This window comes from Tursiops truncatus, chromosome 2 (genome assembly GCF_011762595.2).
Source record: "Tursiops truncatus isolate mTurTru1 chromosome 2, mTurTru1.mat.Y, whole genome shotgun sequence".
In the NCBI taxonomy this organism is placed as follows: Eukaryota; Metazoa; Chordata; class Mammalia; order Artiodactyla; family Delphinidae; genus Tursiops; species Tursiops truncatus.
The window spans coordinates 10,384,146-10,402,175 of record NC_047035.1 but is presented as its reverse complement, the minus strand read 5'-3'; the positions used below and the strand labels follow the sequence as shown (position 1 = coordinate 10,402,175).

At 45.1% G+C, this 18,030-nt stretch overlaps 1 protein-coding gene across 1 annotated transcript; it reads right to left on the bottom strand.

Moving 5' to 3' along the window:
• Positions 1–9,575: 9,575 nt before the first annotated feature.
• LOC101328772 (serpin A11) lies at positions 9,576–17,363 on the bottom strand. Its single transcript, XM_019924265.3, has 4 exons — positions 16,721–17,363; positions 15,289–15,562; positions 12,348–12,495; positions 9,576–9,905 (listed from the first exon to the last, which is right to left on the bottom strand). Exons 1-4 carry the CDS (start codon positions 17,361–17,363, stop codon positions 9,702–9,704), a joined length of 1,269 nt encoding a protein of 422 aa, XP_019779824.2. The 3' UTR covers positions 9,576–9,701.
• Positions 17,364–18,030: the final 667 nt, after the last annotated feature.

Sequence of the window (18,030 nt, the reverse complement as noted above, 5' to 3'; positions counted from 1 at the left end):
TCTTGGTGTATGAATCCTTTGTTCTTGTAGCTGTCCAGTTTGGTCTTGTCACAATGTTCCTATAAGCCTCCAACAAGACAAATATTATTCTCTGTTCTGCAACTTTTTATCTCTATATGAATGGAAAAGGGTTATACCTTTAAGGATCAGAGCCTTGAGAATGGGGTATCATTGCCTATATTTCAGGCTGTAGGCAACATTCTTTTACAAAGATGCAGAGCCAGCACGACTAAGACTAAGCACAGGCAACAAGAGTTAGAGCTAAGGAATAGATCCAGTATGGAGTCAAGTTTGTTCTTCTCTGTTACATTTGTTCTTCTCTGTTATATTTGTTCTTATCTGTTACATTCTCTGGCTCCAGGGCTTCTGATCCTTCATCAATGCCCCAGACACTCATGGCCAATCTGCCAATTCATTCAGCCTACTCTGACTCGAGAGCCCCATGCCCCTGTGGTCCAGCCTCCGCCTACCAGGTGCAGAGAGTTATCCAGGGGGGTATGCACAGGTGTCCAAGTGCAGAGATGAACAGCTGGGAACTTGTTGCTGAAACTTGGCCTCTGTTCACCGGTGCCTAATAGAAACATGGAGACAGAGTTTTGGGTGAAGTAGAAAAGAGTAGCTCTTATTATTTTGCCAGGCAACGGGGGCCACAGTGGGCTAATGCCCTCAAGACTGTGTCCTGCCCTGGAGGGGGTAGTGAGGAGTCATAGTGTTCAAGGAGCAGGGCATGCTCAGCTTGTGGTTGTTCTTATGACTGGTTGGTGGTGAGGTAATGGGGAGTCAGCATCATCAACCTTCTGTTTCCAACCAATCTGGGGTCTATGTTCTTATGGTCAGCAGTTTTCATCTGGTAGGAATGTGTCTCAGGCCTTTATCTCTGTCTTTCAGGGAACTGTGAGTTTGGTTATTCTGCTATGTGGCGGACTTATAGTCTAAATTGTTACCAGTTCCCAGACCCAACAGCTATTCTTCGTTTTTACATTTTCTCACTTCCCAGTCATTAACTCTTGAGGCAGCCTTTTACTTCAAAAGACAAGGACACAGGGGCTTGTACACGGTTTCTAGTTCTCCTCCCAGGGAAGTCTCACTCTGGTCTTACCTGTCTTTCAATTGGAGGGTTTATCTGTGGCCTGCCTCTCAACCCCCATAATATCTCACACCAGTGTCTGTCACTTAATGCCCAGTGGTGATAGTTGCTGTTCTTGTTTTTTTTCTTTTTCTTTCTTGTATAAATAGTATAAATAATGTAGCCTAATAGTCTATGCTGGAAGGGCATCCTGGTCTTAGTTCAAATTTGCCCCTAAAAAACTGGGTGACCTTGGGCAGGACAACCACCTCTTTAGGCCTCAGGAGCTTCCTAAGAAAAGGAAAATAAAAAAGAAAGAAGAAAGAACAATAGATAACATAATGCAGACCACAGAGCACTCTTCCTTAAAGTGGGTCACACAGAACACCAAATCTGTGGGATGTTAGTAAGTGTTATGAGACAAAAATATATCTGTGATCAAATGACCTTGATAAACACTGGATTAAATGAAGCAAGGTGATCTGGCCTTGAGACAGAGCCTAAGCAGGAGAGAAGGTGAGAGAGAGGTTGTCCTGTCTGATGACTGTGCAGTTTCCACTTTTCCGCAAATGCTTATATGGCTCTCAGAGGGTTCTTTGGTGGCCCTACATCCTTACGATGCATACCCCTCTTCTCATACCAGCCTGAGTAGTTTTCTGCTCCCTAGGCCCAGACGATCACCAACAAATCCCTTCCCCAGTGCTGAAAATGAGGAAAGCCATTCTCTGGCCCATCTCTCTGCCACTGCGTCTCTCTGTGCATCTGCTCCCTTCACTTCTAAACAACATCCTCTGCTTCTCCATTTCACAGGTGGTCTTTAATGGCTGACCCATGACCTTTCAGCTCTGGTGTCACAGTACTTTCATGAATTGCCAGGAAAGGTCTTGATTGGTCCAGTTCATCTTTCTGAGCTCAGCCACAACTCATGGGCAGCCAACCAATGGACGGGTTACCCTTGAATCAAGTCCCATCCCTCGCTCAGCTGGCCCTGTTCAAGGGCCTTCAGGGACATCAGATTCCTTGAGATGGGGACATGAGCAGGTACCTCAAAACCTGCCACTTCAGTCCTTGGGGAGGGGGTGGGGAGGACCTAGAGAACTTGGGCACTCAGGCACCACAACTCATCCTATTGTCTTCTTGGTCTGGAATTCCCAAGGTCCATCCCCACACCCATTCTCCCCTTTATATCAGTTACCTATACTTCATAACAAACCACTCCGGAAGTTGGCTCATAAATCTTTAGGTCAGCTGAGCAGTTCTGGCCTGGCCCAGGCTTGGCTGATCTTGGCTGGACTTGCTCGGCATCTGTGGTCAGCTGGCAGGTCAGCTGGGCCACTGGTTTAGGATGGCCTTACTCACGGTTTTGCAAGAGATTGGATGTCAGCCATGGCGATGGAGGATCCTGAGCCATGTGTCTCTGATCCTTCAGCAGGCCAGCCTGGATTTGCTCACATGCAAGGGTCCGGAGCTGTCTCTGCCTCACAGATGTCTCTTCTAAGTTCTCTTTTAACCATATTCACTGCTCTTTCTACCCTGATGCCCAGCCAGCCTGCCCTCCAGCTTAATAGACCTCTCCTTTCTTCTGACCCCGTCACAAATATTGAGCATTTATACCCCTCCCTGGATTGCCAGATTTAGCAAATAAAAATATGACAATATGAATTTGAATATTATATAAACAACAACCACCTTTTTTTTTTTAAAAATAGTAGAAGTATGTCCCAAACATAGCATGGGATATACTTAAATTAAAAGATTACTTGTTGAAATTTTTTTTTCTTTTTGGTACGTGGGCCTCTCACTGTTGTGGCCTCTTCCATTGCGGAGCACAGGCTCCGGACGCGCAGGCTCAGCGGCCATGGCTCACGGGCCCAGCCTCTCCGCGGCATGTGGGATCTTCCCGGACCGGGGCATGAACCCGCGTCCCCTGCATCGGCAGGCGGACTCCCAACCACGGCGCCACCAGGGAAGCCCCTACTTGTTGAAATTTAAGTTTAATTGGGTGTTCTTATTTTGTCTGTTAACCCTCCCCTCCCACAAGTCCTCCTTGGCCCAGCCTCAAGGGAGAGGAGACGGTGCAGGGCTGCTTCTAGGATGGGCAATGATCCTCTATAACCAGCAGGGGGCAGGGCTAGTCTTCGGTAATAGGGCAGTGGGTATGGGATCAACATCTTCTCAGTCTCTCTCTCCTTGTAAATGGTGGGTGATAAAATGTAGGCTGAGGGTACCCATTATTTGAGAGATCTCAATTACTTTGAGAATCATTTCCCTCTCAAACATGAAGCCGATCAAGGCATCACCATAGATACACAAGATTCGGTATTGCCTCATTAATCTTACTCTATTTGGTGCTGAAGTCCATGGGCTTCTGGGCCCAGGCTATCCTGATATTATTTAAACATTTAGCAACCTGGATGCTTTATAGGTATTTCAAACTGGTGGCCCACAAGCTGAACTCAGGATTTGGATTTGGGCCTACGTGTGCAGACCCAATCTTATGTCCAGCCCTCTCTCCACATAGGAGAAGGCTCTGCTATGACACTCACTTTGTAACATCTCTGTATAACTACAGTAGTCAGTCCAGGCCAGAGCCCTTCAGGCAGGCTTTCAAGAGGGTCATCCCTTCCTCTAACTTGGGGGCGGGGAGGGCTTTCTTTCTTGAATGGACCCCTCCCCCATCACACTTGCAGCATGAGGCATTGGGGCAAACATATCCCCTCTCGGTCTGCTCTTTGAGTACATTCTCATCCCACACTCCCTCATCCCTCCATCTACCACGGGCTTTCTATCTTGAACCGTCTTAATGGTAGGATTCCAGATTTGGGTTTGGGCTTTGGAGGAAACAGTTCTTGTGGGTCTGAGGCAGATGTCACTGGGTCCAGCTCAGCTGACCAGGGTTTTGTGGATGATAACGGTTCAAAGCCATTGCCAACAGTGAAACAAACCTTGGGTTTCCATTTGCCTTTTGCATCTTGTTCAAGCATCACTATCAGGAAACTCTTGGAGAGGTGGGACTGTGAATTGGAGTAGACCATGGGGGTTTCCAGATCCCTGCCCTTTTACAATTTTAATAGCACACTGGTTTCTAACACATTAGTGAACAAAATAAATACAAACCCGCTTCTACAATGTTGAGAGATCCAGAGAAGAGGTAACAAGATTTCTCATTACCAAGGGTCTTCTCACACAGTGGAGTTGCCATTGGATATTGCAGATGAGTGTGGGGTGGTGTGGTCAAGGTTCCCTAGAGACAAAAGAATTTGAAAAAGAATAGATACATGTATATGTATAACTGAATCACTTTGTTGTACACCTGAACGAACCATATTATTAATCAACTATATGCCAATATAAAATAAAAAGTTAAAAAAATTTAAAACCAGTAAAAAAAAAAAGAAAATAAAAAGAAACAAATGCCTAGATGCAGTTGGGTCTATTACATGTTTTATGTACTGGTTCATTGATCTGTCTCTTTTGGCATCAGTGCAATTTTGCTTTAATTAATAAAATAAGATCAAGTTAAAAATCAATCAGTCCATCAGTAAATAGTCTGTATATAATCAGCTACTGTGTTTTTGGCAAATACAGGTTTATTACTATTCTTTTCCATAAAGAATTGCATTTTATTCTTGTTTATTATTACACAGTGGTCTCTTCTAAAAAGAAAAAAAAAGTTTCCCTATAGAGAACCAATAAGAGAGATTATTTCTATGTATGTACGTATGTATCTATCTATCTATCATCTTTGTTTATTGGAATTTGCTCAAGTGACTATGGAGGCTGGCAAGTCCCAAATCTGCAGAGCTGATGTCCTAGCGTGAGGGCCGTCAGGCAAGTGAATTCTCCCTTCCTCAGGGGAGGGTCAGTTTTTTGTTCTATTCAGGCCATCAGTGAATTGAATGAGGCCCACTCACATTATGGAGGACAATCTGCTTTACTTAGTTTATTGATTTAAATGTTAATCTCACCCAAAAACCACACAAACACTCAGAATAATGTCTGGACACCAAATGCCTGGGCACTCCATGGACCAGCCAAGTTGACACCTAATATGAGGTTATTACAGTTGGCGTGGAATCATAGCATGGGCTTCTCTTTGTAGGAATACATCTGGCATCTGATTATGGGAGGGAGTCTAATATCAGACTCATCCTTCCTCAAGAAAACTATAAATGCTGAATAAAATAAAAAATGTAGATGGTTAAAGGTACTGGAAAACAATGGAGAAGGATGAGATAAGGATGGGGAGAAGATTCCAGAGAGAAAGGAATTGTGTTATAGTGAAGCTAACATTTGCTGCTGCCTTTTCCCTCTGGGACTTTTGCTGATTCGCAATCTGGGGCACAGGACACAGTGGCCTAGAGCCTATAATAGTGTCACCAGGCTGGGGAAACAAAAACGGGAGTTCAGAAGCAACAAGAAGTTAGAACTCGAGGGACCAAGTTCCTAGAGAATAGAGAACCACAAGGAAGTGAATCCAGTGTTCTGCATACAATTTCCCTTCAAAGAATTTTCTGACTCCTGAGTGGTGAATGTATGGGATGAGATGCTGAATAATCATGACAAAGTCACCAGCTAAAATAACACAGATTTTAGTAGGCTCATAGTACTCAGGAAACAAAAATTTGTGCGTGAACCTGTGAAGGGGCCAGGGCTCTGGAAAACAGCCACACTTTCAGTGGATACCTCCTCACTGCTACATTATGGGGGAGGCCAAATAAACCTGACCCCAAAAGAGACTGAAACCCAGTCTGTACTCTATCTGCCTGAGAGAAGAAAATCAAATCTCCTCTTGAGGAAGGAAATAGCCACAGCTACATAATTTTTGAGGTACATTGTTCGGCATCTAATAAAAAATGACCAGGCATAACAAATAACAGAAAAAAATAACTGAAAATGAAAAGCAGAGAATAAACACTCACAGGTATCTAGATATTGGAGTCAACAAACACAGACTTTAACCATGATTATTCTGTATAATAAAATAGATGAAAAGATAGAAAATTTCACAGAGAAGTGGAATCCATAAAAAGAATCAAAACTCTAGTACTAAAAAATTAAAATATCTTCAATTAAGAATAAAATAGAGGTATTTAACAGCAGATCAAATGGAGCAAAAGAGAGCAGAAGTGAGAGATGGGCAAGTAGAAAGTATCCAGATTAAGCCCAGAGAGAAAAAAGCATAGAAAATGCAGGAAAGCACGTAAGAGACATATGGGACGTGCCTGGAACATCTAATTATATGCATGACTGTGGTCCCAGAAAAAGAAAAAAATGGGAATAGAAGCAATTTTTAAAGAGACAGTCTCTGAGAATTTTTCAAAGCAGACATCAAATTGCATTTTCAAGAAGTTATATGAACCCCAAGCCGGATTAATACATGAAAAACTGTACCTAGCGACATCATTTTAAAGCAGGTGAAAGACCAAAAAAAAAAAGAGAGGAGAGAGAGAATGTAAAGAAGCCAGAGGGGGAAAAATTCATTACCTTCAAAGGATTATAAAAATTATAGACAACTTTTCAACTAAAAATGTGAAAGTCAAATATAATGGAGTGACATATTTCCAGCACTGAAAGAAAACATCTGCCTACTTAAAGTTCCACACCCAGTAAAATTATCCTTCAAGAATGAAGGCAAAACAAAGGTGTTTTTACCTGAATCTGTCTGGTTCCTTGAACAGGAAAACAGAGGCACTGCAAGTAGTTTTTGTAATAAAGGGTTTTATTATAGGAACTGGGGATCCCATGAGTGTGGGTGGATTGGGGCCGGTATGAAGTTCTGGAAGACTGCAGCTGGGGGAACAGAGAAAGTCACCAACTACTTGAGCCTGAACTACTGGAGTGGACAGGATGGCAAACAAACACTGAAAGCAAAACAAATTAAAGCAAGCTAACAAGGACTTCTGAAAAACAAAGCTGGAGGGCTTGACTTAATATCAAGACTTACAGAGCTGCGATAATTAAGATGGTGTAGTACTGACGCAAGACAAGACAAATAGTTCAACAGAAGAGTAAGTAGGAGTCTAGAAAACACCCTCTCCTACTTGGACAACTTTAAAGCTCTCAGCTCTGTTCCTGGCTGGAATGAAGGGAGAACATTTGTGCCCATTTTCGTGGACTCTGTGATACTCATGGAAACTTGAGGTAGGGTGACAGTGGCTTTAATGCTATTTTCCCCACAGGGTCCTGTGTATTCGTGTAGGTTGTACCTGGCCAGGGGCTTAGTTGAATGTTCAAAGCCTATTTACCTCCTTTGACCCAGGGGCAACATAAGTGTAGCTAGGACTCAATGGCATGGCAGAAATGGTTCAAGACCCACCAAAGAGAATCACAAGATCTTTAAAAATATACATTTTAGGTAGCTGTTGACTTACCTTGAAAATGATCAGGTTCTTCATGAACTTAGGTTACCAGGGAGGAAGTGTTGGTGGCAGGGATAGATTGGGAGTTTGGGATTGACATGTATACACTGTTATACTTAAAATAGATAACCAACAAGGACCTACTGTATAGCACAGGGAACTCTGCTCAGTATTCTTGAATAACCAAAATGGGAAAAGAATTCGAAAAAGAATAGATACATGTATATGTATAGCTGAGTCACTTTGCTGTACACCTGAAACTAACACTATATTTTTAATCAATTATACTCCAATATAAAATGAAAATTAAAAAAAGAAAATGATCGGGTTCTTCTAGATGGTTAAAAGTTCAGTTTGAAGTATAAATACATATGGAATCTTCACTTGGGGAGAAATTTACTCAATTCACAGATGACTGAAAGTGACAGCTTAAGATGGGAAGGAAGAAACAACTCAGTGAATGACACTAACAATAATGTTTCTAGAGAAAACCTGCGGGCTGTCATCCACGTGGGCCTCTACAGTCTCAGCCCTGATCCCTGGGCCAGCGGTTCCCTCCGGGCGCCACAGTGCTGTCACAGTGAATGTCCCTGTCACAGCAAATGTCCCCGCAGCAAGAGCAGTCTTGCCCTCCAGATGGAATCTTTCATGCCTGGGCAAAGTCCCTGAAGGCTCTCCATCTACACCTTTGGGTTCTGAGGATGTGCTCCCTATATGGTTTAACTGGGAGGGTTCACATCTGGCACCTGGACCAGCGGCCCCTTGGGGGATTTGGACATTCCCTAGAGCTGAGCTATGCTCCGTGAGAATAAAGGACAGCCCTGAGGGCTGGGGCAGCCAAAAGAATAGGGTGGAGATGAACAAATGTTCATTGAGCACCTACGGTTTACCAGGTGCTTAATACTTCACATTCGTGATCTCATTTGATTTTCACAATTCTGTAACTTAGGTTTTATGTTTTCCATTCTTCAGAAGAGACTGAGGCACAGCGGGATCAAGCATCATGTCCAAGGTTGGCTGACCAGTGGGAGGTGGCAAGAATTCACTAGTGTCCGGAAGTCTGCCTCAACGCTGGCATCCAAAGCCTCCAACCCTTTACCTCCAAATTCCTCTCCAGCATGACCTTCCATTGTGACCCTACATGAACTTTCTGTTGCTGCAAAACTGGTTTTCTCTTCTTAGAACATACATTTTTCTTTCTTTTCCCTGGTGGCCTTTGCCCATAGTGTGTCTCTTCCGCCCTCTCCGGGACTATCTTACCCTCTTTCCCTTTATTTAAGGCTTCCCTTGTTTTCAAGACCCAACTTGAGTCTTGCCTCCTTTGGGTGGGCATGGGGGAGTTCTACCACTTGCAATTTTTGGTACAGCTTCTTCCTAGACATGTACCACACACAGCCACCCTCTAGGTCTCGACAATGACTTCATTGTGGGGATGTATTGTCACATGTATGGTACATACATGCAGCTAAGATGGCATTTCTGAGTTTCCCCACCACTTCCAGATTGATGCCTTTTTAAGACTGGGGGGCACACTTGTGGGAGTAGGACTTCTGACCTCTAAGCAATGCATCATTGCCTCTGAATACTGCCCCCACATTCATCCCAATGACCAAGATTGTGCCTTAAGCCCACTGTCTCACGAGGCCATGTCAACCCTTCCACTTTCTTTGATCTTGGGGTTGTCCTTGGGCGTTTGACCTCCGTTTCTGGATTGGCCCATTGTTGCATTGGCCTATCCTCACATCCCTTTCTTTTCATAGAACATGTCTTAGAGCCCCTGCCCTGGCTTCATTCTCCTCTCGAGGTGAACTAACTCCTGACATCGAGGCAAGGACGTTTCAGGATGACCTCACTTTGCTGCATAGCCAAGATCGGCCACTATGAAGTGAGAGGCTCGCTTATTCCTCCTGATATCCTTTGTGCCTTTTCCTAGGACCCAAAAGACACTCAGGAAAGACCAGCAGTGGCGGCAGAAGTGGTGGACGTCTCTGAGGAGACCATAATCGGAGGCTGTTCTCACCTCCAAATTTCTAACCACAGTTGACACTAGATTGGAGGAGATTGTAGAGTGAATGACTGACCGTTGCTGTGCGTGCTCACCCCGCCCGCCCCGTAAGCATCGCCCCTCACTGTTCACAAAACCCAAGGCCAACTTTATTAGCATTTTTGCACACTGATTAAATGGTCCTCAGAGCAACCCTGAGATGCAGGCTGGCGCTGGCCTTCCTGTTTTTCAGGGAGGGGACAGGACACCCCCTGGCCTCCTACCACCGTCACCCCGCAGCTGGGTTGACGACTTTTCCCAGGAAGAGTAGGCTCTGGGTGGTCACCTCCCAAAACAGCACCAGGAAAGGTCGGTTGAAATGGGCGTGTGGGGCCGACGTTGCGTTCAGAGACTGGGGCTGGGAGAGGAGGCCGGAGGCCACACCTGCCTCTGTTCCCCGCTCACTCACATCCACTGCCGCCTTGTGTGACACCTAGAAGGAGAGAAGAGGGGCAGAGACAGCATCGGGGCAGGGCGTTTCCAGGGGCTGATGCCACCTCACGCGACACGAGGGAGATGGAAGCGGAGTCACCCCGTTCAGGTCCCACCTTCCCAGGCAGCACTCCAACCTTTATTTCATTTCCCGCCCCGTCCCAGTTTCTCCGCCTCCATCATTTCCTGGGGAGTCACCCTGACCGTGCTGTTTGTTCTTTGAAGGGGAGACAGATGGGCCTGAACAGGGCTGAAGGCTACCTGAGAATGCACCAGGCTGCAAAAACCCAACAGCGACTTTTGGGGGCATTTCCCAAGCACCTGGGTGCACGTGGCACAGACCCAAGGACATTTTCTGCTACGAGCTGCATTTGCCCTCTCTTAGTCTCAGTTTTCTCATCTTTAAAATAGCTTGCTCACCTAATTGGCTTTATTTATTTATTTTTTATTGGAGTATAGTTGCTTTACGATATTGTGTTAGTTTATACCATACAGCAAAGTGAATCAGCCATATGTATACATATATCCCAATTAGATTAGGAGCTCCAAAAAAAAAGCACTCGCATTTTAGAGATATGATGAAAGGTGCTCCCAGCTTAAAAAAGATTTGCAGTTTAGAATGTTGCAATTGATGGATCAAGGTCCTTATTTGATAGGGCAAGTATGATTATAAATTAAAGAAACTTTTTAAAAATGGTTCTGAAGAACCTAGGGGCAGGACAGGAATAAAGACGCAGACGTAGAGAATGGATTTGAGGACACGGGGAGGGGGAAGGGTAAGCTGGGACGAAGTGAGAGAGTGGCATGGACATATATACACTACCAAATGTAAAATCATAGCTAGTGGGAAGCAGCCGCATAGCACAGGGAGATCAGCTCGGTGCTTTGTGACCACCTAGAGGGGCGGGATAGGGAGGGTGGGAGGGAGGGAGGCGCAAGAAGGAGGAGATATGGGGCCATGTGTATATGTATAGCTGATTCACTTCGTTACACAGCAGAAACTAACACACCATTGTAAAGCAGTTATACTCCAATAAATATGTTAAAAAATAAAATTAAAAAAAAATTTTTTTTTTTAAACATGAAAAGAAAAATGGTTTGCTCAGACTGAATCAATGGTTTTCAAAATAAGCTCAGTGAAACCAGGTTGTGTGATGTGCCGAGGCCTCCACTGGGCTCCATGAAAAGAATTCTGTTTTTTTAAAACCTCATTTTCACACAACTCCTTAGGAAGGATTCTGAGGCTTTAACTAAAAAAAGTTGAAAAACATTGGTGTTCACAGTCTCTTTCATTTCCATAAAGGTCTATGAAGAGATAAATCTAACATCTGAGGTCACTGTGGAAGAAATTCTGTAAAAAACTAAACTATTTCTTTTTGTTTACCTTCTCCACAGAGGGTGCACATGCGCATACACACACACACACACACACACACACACACACACACACACACACACACAAGACCACATCCCTGTTCCTTGGTTTCACATTCCAAATCTCAGCTGGTCTTTCCCAAATAAAAGAGAGTAAACTTTCCTTATGAAATTTCTAATAAAGACCCAACTGATAATGACTCTATCTTAGGAAGATGATGGAAGAACAGAGAAGTATCTTTTATTGCCTTCCCTCCTGTGGAAAATTGCATTATTATTCTCAAGTATGAACTCTCCCTTCCTGTAGGATCTCATCAGCCCTCGCCCATGCCTTGTGGCTTACAGTACCTCCTGCAGGAGAACACGAGCCCACCCCATTGACGGTGGTCTTGACTGTGGGACTTGCTTTAGCCAATGACTTGTGAGTGGCCTTGACAGAGACCACACGTAAGGAGAAGTGTTAAGAGATATAGCACATTATCTCTGCTTTTTTCCCACTGCTATAAGAATGGTATGTCCCAAATAGGAGCTTCTCCTTTGACCTACATTCTAGAAGGAAGAAAACATGAGAAGTAGATCTGTAGCCAGATGTTAGTGACACACCTCTGACATGTCATATGGCCAGGTAATAAATCTCTGTGATGAAAAGGCACTGAGATTTGGGGATCATTTGTTATTGCAGCAAAACTGATGGATATCCTTTCTGTTCATGCCCACTACTCTCTACAGCTATAACAAAGGCAGATAGAGTCTCACTACCTGCCCTCGGAGGAAGTTTAAGGGATAAAAACAAAGCTAGTCCCACACCTGGGGAAACTCTGGCTCTGTGGATGACCCTGAATGTGTGTCTACTCTATTCAAGACTCCATCCTTGCTTTGAAGAATATAAAGGTCTAGAAGAAGGGGGTGGGGATGGAAAGGGAGAGGCTTATGAAAAGAAGCCTTAAAGATTGTGATATTAAAAAGCCAGAATAGAAAAAGGGGGGAACTTGACTTTCAAATGCACCTCATGTCAAAGGAGAAAAGACACCCCACCTCTGCCAATACACATCCACACTCACCACCTTACCCTGGAGATAGTTCTGTTGAGCTGCCCAGTGATTCCTGAGAAGTCAGCTTCTAAGTTGAATAAGCTGGTGAGACCAATATGGGGGAGTATCTCTTCCAGGTTATATGTTCCAGAAATGGAAAACCTTGGCAAATGCAAATCCAACAGGCTGGGGAGAGAATCAGACGGAGAAGCACTGCTGTCTCGTTATCTGTGCTGCTTTTGACATGTCTGGGGGCAGCCTGAGCTTTGGGAAGGAGATGTGCTTCTCAGAGTGTGGGAACCAGTCTTCTCATGACACTACCTGCTATGCCAGGACATTCCACAACCCAGAGCTTCCTTCTCTTCAGACCTCACAGAGAGTCTGTGTCTGGATCTGAGAAGACTCCTGGCATAGCCATAGGTCTTCATCTTTGTCACATTTCTGGAGGGCTTTCTAGGTGCCAGACATTGGATTACAAGGCTTCACTGATCGAAGCCATGTAATAACCATGGAAGTTAAGTACGGTTAACATTATCCCACCTCCATATCCAATTCATCAGCAAGCTCTGTTGGCTCAGATTCTGAACTATATCCTAAATCCATCTACTGGCAATCCCCTAGTAGAAGGTACACCATCTCTAACCTGTCTGAGCTTCACGGCCTGTTGAAGATCTGATGAGAGATCATGCATGTACAGTGTGGGCACAAATCAATAGACTAACTGTCCCTCCTGTTATTGTCATGTCTTTGCCATCAGATTGCCATATTCCTTGTGCTACATTCACAAGTTTCTTGTGACCCATGGAAAAGCTGTCCCTTTCTTCCTGGGATTATTCTCCTCTGGAATTATTGTCTGACAGTTGCCATGACACCCGCAAGCTTGCTTATTTAATAGCCAGCTTGGAAACTTCTGCCTCAAATGAATTCAGATTAGAGATGCTAATTCAGGTTAGAGCATCTTTACCGGTTTAACTCCTGGGCCAATATGAGGGTCCTGATGTCTAACTGAAATGGGAGGTAGTTGGAAGTCAGGGGTTGAATGGTGAAAAAAAGGAAACAAATGTGGACAACAGAAAACAGGGCTTACTTGACATAATTTTTTCACAGGTAGAACTTGGAGAGTAGTCCCTACCACAGAGGGGGCTTTGAGCACAGTCTAGCTGAGGGGTGTCTGTTAGAGAGCCCAACGCAGAGTAGGTGTTCAATCAGTGTAAATGAAGAAATGGAGTTACCAGGAAGCATGATTCCTCTGAAAAAACTCATCTTTCTCACAGCTGAATGGAGGGAAACCTGGCAGCCTGAATTTTCCATGTCTGAAAGCCCATTCAAATGCTGCCATGATATTGTAACTCTCGGGCACAAGAAATGGTATCAGGGAGCATCTGAGGTTTAGAAAAATAACTTGGATTGGTTTTGATTTTTGAAGGTCTAAGCGGAAGGTCAAAAGAGACCCTTCCTAAGGGAAAATCTACTGGTCTAGAAGATCCTATAGTTTTTCCTCCTGTGATGGGGGAAGGGGCAGGTTCACTCCAAGGGAGCTTAGGAATATGGGGCTGGAATCAGAAACCGACCAGAGCTATGTAGATTCACAGACAACAGGAATAATACTTTAAATCCTGGCTTCTGTTCTTGACCTGTATCTCTTTTATTTGGTACTTGAATCTCTACCCCCAAACAAAACACCCTTTCTCTATCCTTGATACCTCAATGTCACTGGGGTGCTGAGAGAAGGCTCCCGTGGACATGCAGGTGACTGATGCCTACCAGTTGGTGATGGTGGATTAAAGATGGCCATCAAGATGTTTAGTCTATACACCCCCCGTCCCTTGAATCTGGTGGGTCCTGTGAATGATCTGACCAATAGAATATGGCAGAAATGACACTGGCAAATTTCCGAGCCCAGGCCTTAAGAGAGTGGGAGCCTTCACTTCCTGCCTTTTAGAACGTTCCTTCTTGGGGCCCTGAGCTGTCATATAACAATATCAACTGTGCTGAGCTGCTGTGCAGAAGCCCAAGCTAGCCTCATGGACATGCTGCATGGAGAGAGAGAGAGGTGCCTGCTCGGCCCTTAGCTCAGCCAGCCGGCCAGCCCAGCCTCCAGACATCTGAGTGGAGGAGTCTTCAATATTCCCCCCCTGGCCACCATCTGACTCCATCCTTGGGAGACCCAAGTGAGAACCACCCAGCTGAGCCCAGTCCACCACAGAACTGAGAGAGATACCAGATGGGTGTTTTTTCAAGCCATTCCATTTTGGGGTGGTTTGTTATCCAGCAAGAGGTAATTAGAACTTGAGGCCAGATTTTATCCCAGAGTGCCCCATAAAGGAAGATACACTTCAAGAATGGGTAGCTGGAGTATGGGGTCTAGGGAAATCAGAAAAGGCTAAAACCACTGTGAGAAAAACCACAAACCAAAAAGCAAGTGAGATGGAAGGGGGTAGGTAGAGATTCCCCCAAACTGGCAATTGGCATTTTGATTTTTACAATGTTTTTCTTGGTATTTAATTTTTTAAAGAAATGTTTTAATTAAAACAGAGGCACTCTTAAGAAATACCCACTGTTCTGTGGGGGTCATAATTATTCTTAATAATTGTCCTTGATCTGATTTGTTGCCTACACTTAACTACCTTCTGGTAGTAAATTATTATTTGGAGAAAAAGAGAAGAGCAAAGGCAGAAAGATGTCTGGGAGGGGATAAGAATGATTAATGCCTGGTGAGCACTTCTCCTGCACCAGGTACCAATTTCATATTCTATACATATTAACTCGATTAATCCTCCAACCAACCAATGTGGTGGTTATCATGGCCCCATTTTACATGTGAGGAAATTCAAGGCCTGAAGAGCAAGAATTGCCCAAGACCACGCAGTTGGTTAGCTGGTAGGGCAGTGAGCCAAGCCAGGGCTTAGGGTCTTGCAACTGGAGCTGATCAAGGCCTGCTCGAGTTCTTGAACAAAGTCCTTGCACTCTGGCATTTACCTGGGGAGGAGCAGTTGATCCCACTTCCTCAGGGTCTCTGGCTGCAGGGCAGCCTCTACCTGAGCCATCTTTCCCGGGTCAGGGAGGATCAGCAGGGCCAGGGCGTTTCCACTGTATTCCATCTGGAGGACGGTGCAGGCCACCTCCTGGTCATAGAGGAACCTGTGCATTTCCTTTTGGTGCATCATGGGGATGCGGAGAGAGGTCCTCTCATCCACAAAGAAGCTCTCTTGCTTCGGGGTCTGGTAGCGATTCAAAGGATGCTTCCACTTGGCTTAGAACAAAAAACCCACAAAACCATGAGAACACACTCTAAGAGAGCAAGTCTAGGCAGACATGCACTAAGCCACACTGGTCAGAGATGCAGAATCTGCCACAACCTTGTCCCCGTGTGCAGTATCTCGTCTCTTTCTACTTATAATCTCCACTGACAACCACCTCCTGACAGCACCGATCTTGGTGACAGGGAGAGGGGGCTGGTTCATCCTGTCCCTCACGCCCACTTCCAAGTGACCAGGTACTGCTGATTCTGCCTCCAAAGCCACACCTTGATTTGAGACCACTGTCTTACTTTGAACCATCTCACTAAGCTAACTTGTCTCTGTTCTTCCACCCTTATTCTCATTTCCCAAATTGTAGCCAGACTGAACTTTCTACAACAGGTATGTCACTGCACTGCTTTGAACGTTTTGGTGATTTGGGGATCCTAAGATAAAGTCTAGGGTTCTCAACACAGCCCCTGATTACTTTTTTTATTACAACTCTCAGCACTCCCACCTAGGCATTCCACTATTGTGTTCTATGCTCCAGTCCAACGAAATTTGTTTCTTGAAAGTCAATGGTAGCTCTTTTCCTTGGACCTTTCCTCACCTTTGGAGAATCAAAGATGATTCAGACTCAGACCGTAATGGTTGAACCCATGGATGTGAGGGATACACACCAACCCTAGGATAGCGGTAGCCTCTGGGGGGGGATGGAAGGAGGAAAATGGGACCAAGGGATGATTAAAAAGGAATTGAACTGTATCTGCAATATTACATTTTTTAAAAAAAATAAAAATCTGAAGTAAATAGTAAAAATGTTAATATTTGCTAATTCTTGGTGGGAGGGAGTGCATGGTGGATTCTGTCATTCTCTGCATATCTCTGTAGGTTTGAAATAGGCAATAATATAAAAAATAAAATATTTCTCTAAAAAAATGAAGTATTAATAGAAAAGTGAGATTGAGTGTCAGTGGTATTAAAAATCAGGATAAAACTAGAATAGGAAAAACATGGCAAGAGAAATCAAATATTGATAAATTAAGAAGTAGCCCTATAAGAACATTATTTAAATATACAGAGGCAACTTTCAGAAGAAACAGCTACAGGCTTCTAGATAGGTGCCTTTTAGGGGCGGGGCTGGGGATGGAGGAGCCGGAGGCAGCCCTCACCTTTGAAGAACATGTAATTCAAGAGAACCATGAGCGTGTCTTGGGTGAGCTCCTCCAGGAAGTCCACGACCTGCCCATACGTTTGCTTCTTCACGAAGTCATTTATCTGCCTCCTAGTTGTATTAGAGTCCGTGAAATTGACAGAAAAAGCGAAAGCCCGGTACAGCTCCCTGATGTTGCCCAAAAAGTGCTGCTGAGGCTTCAGCTGCTTGTCCAGGAACAGGGAGTTGCCTACTTTCAGTTCAAGTTTGGGGCTGGGCAGGTCAAGGGTGTGGATGAGGCTCTGGAAGCCCCGGTGGATGTCAGCTTCTGGGGTCTCCGTGAGGTTGAAGCCGAGACCTTCCAGGATCTGAGCTGGAGTGTCAGCTTGCACCCCCAGAGAGAGCAGGGCCAGGGTGCTGGAGATGCTCACCGGGGAGAAGAAGATGTTTCCCGAGGTTTCTGCTGCCAGCTGTTTATATAGACGCAAAGCGAAGTTGGTAATGGTGGGTGTGATTTTGCGGTAGGCCGGGAGGGCTTCCGAGAGCTGGCCACGGGGAGCTTCAGGCACCCCCAGGCTCTTATCTCCGCGGGCAGGAAAGGGTTGCCAGTAGACAGAGGCCAGGATCCCCGCTCCCAGCAGCCACTGCCACGCTGGTTCCATCCTCTAAAAACAAGATGGTGAACACATCATTCTCCTTCATAAGTAGCTTCACAGTGCTTCACACTTACATTCGTCAGGGAATTTACATTTACATTTACGTTCGGCAAACCTCCCATCCAAACTGGATCCCACAGAGGTGTCAGGCGGGGTATTGTAGAGCAGGGGTCCCCACCCCCTGGGCCGCACAGCAAGAGGGGAGCGGCGGGAAAGCAAGTAAAGCTTCATCTGCCGCTCCCCATTGCCTGCGTTACCGCCTGGACTATCGCTCCGCAAACTCCGTCCATGGAAAAATTGTCTTCCACGAAACCGGTACCTGGTGCCAAAAAGTTTGAGGACCTGCTACAGAGGGTGAGGCAGCGATGAGCCAGCGGGCTCCAGATTCTTTCCCTCAGGCTAGAGTCAGAGCAGCGGCCTCTTGTCTGCTTTACATATTGATTTGCCTGTAAGATTTTGCTGAGAAAAGGACTCTGGGCTATTAAAAAAAGAACTTCTGTGGTCTTTTCTGCCTGCATTCCTCCCTGCATCTATCTTTCCTCCCTCTCTTCCTTCCTTCCTTCCTCCCTCCCTTCCTTCCTTCCTTCCTTCCTTCTTTTTCTTTTATCTTTCTCCTTTCCAGTCATTCTTTCAATCACTTGTTAACTTTCAAAGACTGGGGCAACCCTCAATA